Here is an 11,871-nt window from a genome sequence, read left to right on the forward strand (position 1 = left end):
TGTGTAATATAATTTGAGCTAAAATAAATATTGCCTCTACACTGAATTTTTAAAACAAAGTAACTTAATTAACGCGGCAAGAAGCTCTTCAATAACTATTACTTATTAGTAATTAAAATAACAAGAAAGAATTCATGACATCATAACAACATAACTATGACAATATTGACTTTTCATGTTTTTTTTCTATATAAAGCCCTGTATGTTCTTATGGTTTCATCATTCAAGAAAAATGGGTTGTCTAATGTGGGCTTATCAAATTCTATGCATTCAGTTGTTATTTTTGTGTTCTCAAAGTTCTGCAACACTCTGCTCTCATGGCCAGAGTTATGCATTGCTCCAATTTAAACAACACTTTTCCTTCATCAATACTTCTTCCTCTGATTGTGATTATCTTCAACCCTCTTATCCAAAAATGATGTCTTGGAAAAAGGATAAGGATTGCTGCTTATGGGATGGTGTCACATGTGATTATTTAACAGGCCATGTGATTGATCTCGACCTTAGTTGTGCTTGGCTTCTTGGAAGTTTTCCTTCAAACACTAGTCTTTTCCTTCTTAATCATTTGCAAAGGCTAAACTTGGCTTTTAATGATTTCAATCTTTCTCATATTTCTTCTTATTTTCATCGTTTGTCTAGTTTGACACATCTTAATCTCTCACACTCAAACTTTTCTGGTCAAATTCCTTTTGAAATCGCCCACTTGTCTAAATTGATAGTTCTTGATTTTTCTCAAAATAACTTGGATGAACTTTCAATTGAAACAAATACTTTAAAGGGGTTAGTTCAAAATTTGACCGAATTAGCAGAACTTCATCTTGATTTTGTTAACATGTCTACTGTTGTACCAAGTTCCTTCATGAATTTATCTTCTTCTTTATCTTTTTTGAGTCTCTATTATTGTGATTTGCAAGGAAACTTTCCAAGTAGCATCTTCCACCTACCAAGTTTAAAAACCCTCCATTTATCATATAATCACAATTTGACAATTGTTTTCCCAAAGGCTAACTGGAGTAGTCCCCTCGAGTTTTTGGATGTGTCTTCCACGGCTTTTTCTGGAGAATTACCAAGTTCTCTTGGAAATCTCAAGTACTTGACACATTTTGTTGCCTCAAACTGTAGTCTTAATGGGTTAGTACCTATTTCACTTGGAAACCTCTCAAATTTAGTTCATATTTCTTTATATTATAACTCTTTCAATGGGTCTCTGCCATCCTGGTTATTCACTCTACCTTCGTTACGATTTGTAGACTTGGGTTTTAACCAACTAACAGGTACTATAAATGATTTTCATAGTAAATCATTGGAAAGTCTCTATTTAGATAGCAATCGATTGTACGGACCAGTTCCAAGTTCAATATTTGAACTTGTTAATTTAACTACTCTCTTTCTTTCTTTAGACAATTCAAGTGCCATCGATCTTTACTTGTTTTCAAAGCTTGAGAAACTTAAAATGCTTGATGTTTCTCATGTCAACCTATCTTTGAGCAACCCATTCAAAGGAAACTCCTCATTTCCTCAACTCACCTTTTTGAGATTATCTGCTTGTAACTTGAGTGAATTTCCCGATATTTTAAGGAAATCAGACCAATTGTATTGGCTAGACCTTTCAAAAAATAAAATCCATGGTCGAATTCCTAAGTGGATGTGGAACATTGGAAAGGAAAGTTTGTACCACTTAAATCTTTCCCACAACTTTCTTACAACTATAGATCACCTTCCATGGAAAAATCTGAAATATCTAGACCTTCATTCCAACTTCATTCAAGCACCTTTTCCAGTTGTACCACTTAATTACTTGATGTTTCTTTCATTGTCACACAACAATTTGACAAGAGAGATTCCTCAGTTTTGCAATATGAGTATATTAAAAGTTGTAGATATTTCAAATAATAACTTGAATGGTACAATTCCCAAATGCATGGTAAACTCCAGCAGTCTTCAAGTCTTGGATGTCCGAAAAAATAGACTACATGGCAACATTCCTAAAGCATTTGCACCGGGCAATTATTTGAGGTCACTTTACTTCCACGGTAATAGACTTGAAGGGCCAATCCCACAAAGTTTGGTTAATTGTATGAGGCTTGAAGTTTTAGATCTTGGAAACAACAACATAAATGATAGATTTCCCTACTGGTTGGGAGATCTTCCCAAGTTACAGGTTCTTATTCTTCGTTCCAACAACTTCTATGGTTCTTTCGAATTTAATGGTAGTTTCCCAATGCTGAGAATGTTAGATCTCTCACACAACAATTTTGATGGCTATTTGTCAGCAAGGTTTTTTGAAAATCTAAAAGCTATGATAAATCTTGATGAAGAAAAAAAGAAATTGAATTATATGGGTTCTACAATTTATCGAGATTCCGTGGAGATGGTAGTTAAAGGTATTGAAATCCAACTGGAGAAAATTCCTACTACTTCTACTAACATTGATTTTTCAAACAATAACTTTCATGGAGAAATTCCAAGCTCAATTGGAAAACTTCATTCACTTCGTCTCCTTAATCTTTCTCACAATACCCTAACTGGTCACATTCCATTGTCATTGGGAGACTTGAGTGCACTTGAAGCCTTAGATCTATCTTCAAACAAGCTTGTTGGAGTGATTCCCACACAATTGGTAAGTTTGACCTTTCTTTCAACGTTAAACTTATCACAAAATCAACTTGTGGGACCTATCCCTCAAGGGAACCAATTTGACACCTTCCAGAATGATTCATATATTGGAAACCCAGGATTGTGTGGATTTATGTTGTCAAACAAATGTAATATTGATGAGGCAGCACAACCTAAATCATCAATATTCGATGGTGAAAAGCTCAGTAATTCAGGATGGTGTGAATGGAAGGTTGTCATGATAGGATATGGATGCGGACTACCCCTTGGCTTATTTATAAGATATCAAGTGTTCACAACAAGAAAACCACAATGGCTTCTAAGGATGATTAACAGAGATACCAAAAGATATAAGAAGACTAGAAGGCATCAATACAAAACTATGGTCAGTTTAATTATACATCTTCTTTTCCATTATTGATTATTAATATTATACGATTATATGTTAATCATTTGCACCTTATCAATGCAGGTACTTGTTTAAGGGTGACTAGGTAAGGTGTGAAGATCATTGTCATAAAGGATTGCCAAATTTCAGGATCCATTGTTATTGTAGTAAAAAATATATATATAGCATCAAATAATGTATGTTGTGCATCAAACAACTTGAACAAATTTTAAATTTTCCTTGTACTTGTTTCAATACGTGGTTAGGATTTTATTGATGTATACGAACCTTGTGAGGTGAAGAGATGTATTCTGTGTATGATGTGATTGAAGTTTGCATTGCTTTCTTTAAATGAATCAATTCCTTTCCAAAAACAATTAATCGTTAATCATTAAACGATTTCATCTTTAATAAATACAAAGAATATACTCTTAAATTGTTTGATTCGAATTACTTTAATGACATTTTTGCTAGTTTTTACTTTCCAGGTTTTTTCTAACAAACGATATTATGATGCATTATTGTGTCTTTGAGAAACAAACAAAAGAAAAACGTAAAAAATAGTATAAGGAAAATATGTATGTTATAACTCCTTTAAATCAAAGGTGATTATTGTTATAAAAATTTATAATAAATCGTGCATAACAAATCAAAACTATTAATTATGCATAATTATTAGAACAATGAAACTAATATTTAATTCAAAGTTTATTGAACAACATATTTGAGCAATAATTTAGAAGTTTTGAATCTTTAAGCACAAACTTAAAATTGCGGGTGAAAAATTGAATCCCTCAATTGATTATCTTTTATATGAAATATTCACTATATGACAACTTTCAAATGGTAAAGCCAGTGGCAAAACTACTCACTTTTAAGGTAAGCCTATGCATACCCCTAAATTTAAAAAAAAATTAATAGCATAGCATAAAGGTCATCCTTATCCCGCAACTTGTAGCTTGAAGGTTGCATCAGTCATTTTCTCCTTCAATCTATTTCTTTTTGTAATATCTCATTGAAGCTCATCCCTACTATTTGCAATTTGCCCAATTGTCTTGCCAACGTGATTTGCAAACTATAGTGTCAGTTTCTATCAATTGTTTGCAATTCTACTAAACAAATATTAAAGCACCTAATGGTAGAGCTATAGAGATAAGGATGAATTCAGGTCAAGCTAAGCTTGAACAAAGACTCACTTGAGCTTGACTTGAATCTATAACTTGTAATACTTGCAAATTCATTTAAGGTTATTATTGTCTTTTGGCTTTGAGTACGACTAATTATATTGGATTATATTGTGTGTGAAATTGGGCTTGCACGACCATATAGGAAGGCCACATGCCTGTGTATGTGATGGCAAAGGCAAAATAGTGTTTTTTCTATTTAATTAAGTATGGATGACATGCACGCCCAAGATCCATTCTCGTGTATAAGTAGGTATACACCCGTGCATGGTCAATGTGTTTGAATTCTCGTGTATAAGTAGGTACACACCTGTGCATGGTCAATGTGTTTGAATTTTGGATAAGGATGTGTTTCGTGGGGATTTCAAAACGTACCATTAATAGATAACAACATATACGCCTGTGTATCATGATTTTTAATGAAAATAAAAGGAACTTACATGTGTTTGGTTGGGGAATTCCTTCGGGTTTTTAGAAAAATAACAGAAACTTTAGAAAAAGCTGAATGCCATTGAAGCCGAGAGAAGTAGAGGATCATCGTTGGGAGCCATTTTGCCACGTGAAGATTAGCACATCAACAGAGGAAAGGTAAGCATTATATCCTTTGTACTTTATGGAATTTCTTTGGCTGAATTGATGTTATTGTGATTATATGTGATTGGAGAATTCGTTGTATAGTATTGTGATGGTATGATGGACGTTGGTGTTACTGATTTAATTGTGTTTAAAGTTAATGGATATAAAGTTATATTCGTGTGTTGTGATGACTTGTTGAAGTATAAGCACTAATAATTCTATTGAGATGATATTCCATGGATTTGCAATCTGTTAGAAGAGTTCTTGTGTGATTAGTTGGAGTTTGAACTTCCAACTACATATTCACATATTCAGCCAAAACTAGAGAGTTCAATGTATGATGGGTTTAGCCTCTAACTTGAGATGATGCGATGACCATAATTTTTACACAACTTGTGTGATGATGTGTTGGAATACATATGGATTCGTTACATGATTGAATGGTGAGTTGTGAGAAGCCTGGAATTGGATTATGTTAGCCAGAATTGTTTGTTTAATAAAAAATCACAAACTGCTGAAGTGTGATTTTTGATTCGAATTACTTGAATGACATTTTTGCTAGTTTTTAATAGAATAATACTGGCATTAAAGTTTACCTTCCAACTCTTCTGTAACAAATGATATTATGATGCATTATTGTGCCTTTGAGAAACAAACAAAAGAAAGACGTAAAAAACTGTACATTGGGAATAGATATAAATCCTTTAGATCAAAGGTGATTGCTTTTATTAAAATTCATAATAAATCTTGCATAACAAATGAAAGATGATTTTTGGATTCGAGTATCTGTAAAATTTGTAAAGTTCTCTATTTAATTACTTATAAAAAAATTACAACCATTAATTATGCATAATTATACACCCTAGATTCTAAACTCATTTGAAATTGCAAAGCTAATTTATTTTATGACTTTATTCTAAATAAAAGTAATTCTACATCATAACATATTCTTATTCCTCCCAAAATAGACCCAAAAGTAATTAAACAAAATCCATGTCTTATAAATAATAATCCACAATAAAATCTAGACATCAAGGCTCTTCAATCTCTCAACTCGTTTTGACTTCATTTTATTTCACTCCTCTTAACTAATCTAAAAAACTTATTTTGCGAAAAAAGAGACGAAGAGTGAACCGTTAACTCAATAAATAAAAACAAACATAATACATAACTTTTTAATAAATAAATGTTGTATCATAAAAACTTTTTATTTTAAAATTAATTAGTCATAAAGAAAAAAGTAAATTATAAGAAAAACAGTATAAACAAGTTTATATTCATTATCATAGGAAAAAACAAATATAAATACTTTATATTCATCAATCATAAGGGCAAACAAAATTTATCATTTGTCATAAGATAATCTCAAAATAATTCATAAATATTACTCATAAATAAAAAGCATAAAATTTGTACTTAACCTTTGCCGATGTCACCTATATCTCTAGTGACTCAATCATATTTTTATTCATATTCATCATAAGTCTGTAGACTTTTTATAATTCATATTCATATTTGTATTGGCATGCAGACTCTTTATCGTATTTATATTTATAACAGGTTCGCAGACCTTTCATCACATTCATATTCATAATTGGCCCGCAAATCCTTCATTATATTCATATTCATAATTGGTCTACAGACCTTTCATCATTCAACATATGTCCTTAAATGTTTTATGATCCGGTTATATTTATCTATTTATAAATCCGTTAATTTATTATCTTAGTACAAACATTCGGCAAAAACAATCTTATAAAACTTGTTTTTCTAACAAATTTTTATCTTTAAAAAATATTCGAAAATCTTTATTCAAGAAATTCATTCATATACTTTTTGTCTTAAGAATCATATTATATAGCATAAGTTTTCTTCTACAGAAAATATCAAAACACTATCCAAAAATATTTTAGATAAAAAGATTATTCATAAAATAAAATTATAATATAATTTATCAATCTTGATAAAAAGAATTTTACAACATAAATAATTGTATAAACATTTTTCATATAAAACAAAAATCATTATACATTATGTAAACTTTTACTTATCTCAACAATTTCTAACTATTACTTTAATCACCTAATGAGATACCAATATCTTTATTTTGTCTCAAATCTCCAACCCTTTTGTCGATCGAAATAACTCTACACCTCCCCTTTCTTCAATTGCCGAAATATAAAAATAAAAACTAATATTATTATTTTTCTTATGAGGTCTAAACTCTTGGAAAAACAATTTTACAACTTATAAGAATCTATTCAAAGGGATAAAGACTCCTTTAATTATAATCAATTAATACCTCATTATCTTCATATCAATCCAATTATATCCCTTGTTTACATTCTTAAAAACATATTTCAACCATCGTCTGAAAGTTTTGAATTTTTAAGCATAAACTTGAAATTGTAGGTGAAAAATTGAATCGCTAGATTGATCTTCCCTTTTAATAATTCTTCACTAGGCGAAAGCAACCCCTTGTAAGGTAGGCTTAGGCCTACCACTAAATTAAAAAAAATAAAATGAATAGTTTAGCATAAAGGTCATGCTTATACTGCAACCCTGAGTTTGTAGGTTGCATTAGCCATTTCGTCCTCCAGTCTATTTCTTTGTATAATATCTCATCGAAGCTTATCCCTAAATAATGATTACTACAATTTGCAATTTGCCTAGTTGTTTTGCCTGCATGATTTGCAAACTACAGTGTCGGTCTTAATCAATAGTTTGCTATTCTACAAAACAAAAATTAGAGCACCTAATGGTACAGTTGTAGAGATAAGGGTGGATTTAAACCAAACTGAGTTGAGCTTGAATAAGGGCTCACTCAAGCTTGGTTTGAACCCCATAGCTCAACTTTCAACTTGAGCTTATTCAAACTAGTGCACAATGTCATTAAATGATTGTTGATGAGGTGAGTATTACTACAAACACAATGAATAATGTCACTAAAGAAATGAACAATATTGCTAGAAAATGACAATGTCATCAATTGGGCAAATGAGCCAAACTCGACCGACTTGAAGCTCCAACTCGAGTTTGGCTCGTTTGAGTCAAACACACATTCAAGCTTAAGTTTTCGACTCGAAACACCCCTATACAAAGGTCCCCTTTGAAAAATCCTTATTTCACACTTGCGTAAAAAGGGAACTAAGACCTAGTAGGAATTTTTACTACTATTATCATCTTGTTTACTGGTTCCACCCATCAAGGACTTAGTAAAACCCAACTGGTTCCTTTAATGATCACATTAAACGTAGTAACACCTCATTGGACTATAATATTACTTGCTTTTATTAAATAAATTAATGTTAGTGCAAAATAAGAAAATTTTCAACATTCCCACTTTTGGGGAAATCTAATTATTTTATTTTATGTTAAAAAAAGATTTATAAAATGACTCTCAAGTAGCTTATAAGAAAAGTTGTGATGTGACCATTTTAAAAAAAAAAACAAAATAGTCTAGAGACAACATCTCAACAACAATACAATTAATAATTTAATATGACCTCTAATAACGAACCAAAACAATTATTTCATCAATTTATTGACATAAAATCAATCCATGATTATCATTACTAGCAACCACATTGATATAGATTAGTAATTAAGTGTGACAAAAGTGACTCCCAACAAATGATCACAAATATATGTTATTCCTATTTAGTATTGACTGAGTTAGATTTCTTTTTAACTTTATGTTTTTAGAAAAACAAGAAAATCTCAAATCTTCCAATGAAGCTTGTATATTTCAACTAACAATCTCGTGATGTCAAAACATGAAAGATATACATATGATTGTCATTCTCAAGACGATCAATATTCTTAGGACATGGTGTCATATAATAACAAATCATATGTGCTCACATATATAAAATAAACATAAAAGAACAAAGCTCGTGATCAAACATTCATTAACTTAAATAAGAGTCCTTAGGTAGAAAAATATGTACCAAACTTTCACTAACCCATTATATTAAAAGACCCTTAAAACCCTATTGTTTTTAACACAGACTCTAAAGGTTATGTGTCTTAGTCCTTTGGTTAGGGGAATATCAAACATCAACTATGTGCTTTGATCTACTAGTTGTTTTGTTGTTCTTAATAAAAAACACAACTATACTGTTATCATAGTAGATCATAAGTGGTTTAAACATTCTCCTCTATGTGGTTTGCCATACCTCTAGCAAGTAGAAGTCTCAATCTATGTCTGTTTCTTATTCCCCTTTCTAACCTTTCTTGTTACATCTTGATTGGAATGGTCTCATGCCCTTATTTGATATCACTACTAGATGACTAGGGCTTTAGTGTGGATCCCTTATACATCCTTCTAATAAACATCTCAGGTCTCAAAGCTCTATTTAAGGCTTCGCTATAACTTTGGGGTGGCTAAACTCCCATCATGACATCTCAGGCAATAATTCAATCAAGCCCGTAGATGAACTTATCCATTCTTCCCAACTTTGAACTCGCTATCCCAAGGGTATCCTTACCAAATTGTTGAATTTGATCATTGTGATAGTGCTATGAACTCCCGGGCCCTCATACATGTGACATTAGCACCCCATATAGAACAGTCGTCTAAACTTGACCCATGTCATTTTTGTTTATTAAAAATTATGATTACAACTTATTATACATAGGTGAGTATTGACTTTAGAGTGCCCATCCTAACAATTAGTCATATGTCTAATGTTATATGAAATTATATGTCTATTATGCTTTTGTTGCGATAAAGGCTTGGTCAATGAGTTCAATAAGTTGTTATCAGTGTCTACTCTACCTATCAACTTATCTCAATGCTAAATGATTTTTTTGAATAGGTGGTATTGTTTAAATATATGTTTGGATTTTTAGTGAGGTTGTAGCTCTTTTGCCATAATCTGATCAGGTAGGATCACGTTTGAGTAATGTGATATATGGGAAAGGCTATGTTGAATTAATGACATATAACCACCATGATCTTGGTAATTTTTTTACACAAAAAATGATTATGTCTTGACCAGTTTAATGCAATTCCTTTAGTATATTTTATTTGTGCATTATGCTTTATAATTGAACCATAAAATTATTTAGGCTGCAAGGTTCAAGTGGGTGAATATTAAAAATATATATTTTATATTTTCCATTAGGTGGCTTAAAAAATACAGCAATAGTATTATATATTATATCAAATCTTAAGTTTTGGGACTTTGTTTTTCCCAAATAACTATTTCTCACAAGAGGTTTGATGAAATAACAAAATTCTATTCTTTTAAGTTTAAAAAAAATCAATTTATCACTTGTATGTTAAAGACAACAGTTAATTTTAACACTCAACAAAGTATCTATGTTATTTTGTATAAATATCATAATATAGAGTGTTGGGATATAAGTTTCATTTTTTAAACTTATCTTGTTTAGATAACTATCATATTCACTCTCTATGTTTTAAAAAATATATTTGTAACCTAATAGTTTTAATATGATACTTATGCCTTTAATTTGTTGCATTCTATTCATTTTTATAGGGTGCAATTGTAATTTTTAAAACTATTGAGGGACATTTTTAAAAACACCCCAAATTTTATTTTATGATTTCTAAAATGCCCTAAAAAATTTTCATTATAACCATTTAAATGAAAAAAAATTACCCTAAATACATGATTATATGTTATAACACTCACACATATATATATATGTGTGTGTATGTATATATATATATTTGCACTAGTAAATTTATTAGTTTTAATTAAAATTAATATAAATTAGGATATAAAACTTATTTAATAAACTTTCAGAAGCACTGTGTTATTTAGCTATAGCATTTTTTTATCTTTTCAATATTGTTATAAAATATTTAACAGATGTTTTTAACAAATATAATATATGGGTGAAAAATTGGTTTCTTCAAAACTAGAAAGAAAAAATTTGTCATCTCAACGTACCTAATGTGGGAAGCAGTCATTAGGCCTTTTTTTAAAAAGAAAAAAAAAATTAACACTATTTAAAACAGGTTTTGAATTATAAATATTTGCAAATACAAGTTTTACAATAAGTAATAAAATATATAATTTTATAATGAGTTTTGTAGATAATATTTAAGATATAAGTTACAATGTCAGCCCAAGCTCAACATTAATCATCTGCTATTGTTGCGTTACCAAGTAAGAAGAGATCTCCAGAATCTGAACCTACTGATAACACCTAGGTACTTACAACACTCTCCAGAATATATCAATTACACCAACTTAACAAAAATCACATAAAAACTACTTCAATCATTGAGACAAAAATCCTAACTCAAATCATCAGCATCAAACAAGAACAATACATGATAGTACTCCAGAGGAAATGAAAAAATACCTCAAGACCTCATTCAAAACGACATCCTAATCAAAACTAACCGTAGATGCCTTCGTTGATAACAACCTCGATTGTAACATCACCGCCGTTGAAATCACGCCGGATTGGAGCGATGAATCACAACCCTAGATTCCTTTTTTAGTCAGAGAAGCTGAAAGCTATAAAGAGAGATGAAAATATCTCCAGTAGTGAACTGATAGCCTCCTCCTTCGACTTTCAACACTGGTTTAATGAAACGTTGCGTTTTGAAATATATTCAAAACGCTTCGTTTTACTTTGATCTGCTTTTAAGCGCTTTTATATTATTGGCAAAGTTATCGGCTCTCAGATTTATGTTTTTGCGCAACATAAATATTACTTACTAAAAACAATTAAATTAAAAGCCCCACTAACATGAGGTTAAACAAAAATGCCATATTTTTAAAATCTTGAGAAAAAATGTCCCATTTTCACCATATTTACGTCTTAAAATCTTTAATTGTTCTTATACCGTTTTAATAAATACAAATTATACTCTTATATTGTTTGATTTCAATTTACGTCTTTATTTCAATTATATTTTTGCTAGTTTTTAATAGAATAATACTGGCATTTAAATGGATACTTAAAATTGTAAGTGAAAATTTAATCTCTAGATGGATCTTCCTCTCCAATAAATATTTATTATATGAAAACTTTCAAAGTATAAAGCCTAAGGGCGAAATCAGCCATTTTTAGGGTAGGCCTTAAATTAAAATAATAATAATAATAATAGTAATATAACTT

At 30.4% G+C, this 11,871-nt stretch overlaps 1 protein-coding gene across 1 annotated transcript; it reads left to right on the forward strand.

Annotated features, from left to right (window-relative positions):
• The first annotated feature begins 238 nt into the window (after positions 1-238).
• Positions 239-3,322, forward strand: LOC123209089 (receptor-like protein 7). The gene is made up of 2 exons (XM_044626845.1): positions 239-3,001; positions 3,089-3,322. Exons 1-2 carry the CDS (start codon positions 245-247, stop codon positions 3,098-3,100), a joined length of 2,769 nt encoding a protein of 922 aa, XP_044482780.1. The 5' UTR covers positions 239-244; the 3' UTR covers positions 3,101-3,322.
• The last annotated feature ends 8,549 nt before the right edge of the window (positions 3,323-11,871 follow it).

Source organism: Mangifera indica, chromosome 2 (assembly GCF_011075055.1).
Source record: "Mangifera indica cultivar Alphonso chromosome 2, CATAS_Mindica_2.1, whole genome shotgun sequence".
Classification (NCBI taxonomy): Eukaryota; Viridiplantae; Streptophyta; class Magnoliopsida; order Sapindales; family Anacardiaceae; genus Mangifera; species Mangifera indica.

Excerpts from the sequence above, each read along its gene's own strand:
- LOC123209089 (XM_044626845.1), top strand. The coding sequence starts at position 245 with ATGTGGGCTTATCAAATTCTATGCATTCAGTTGTTATTTTTGTGTTCT.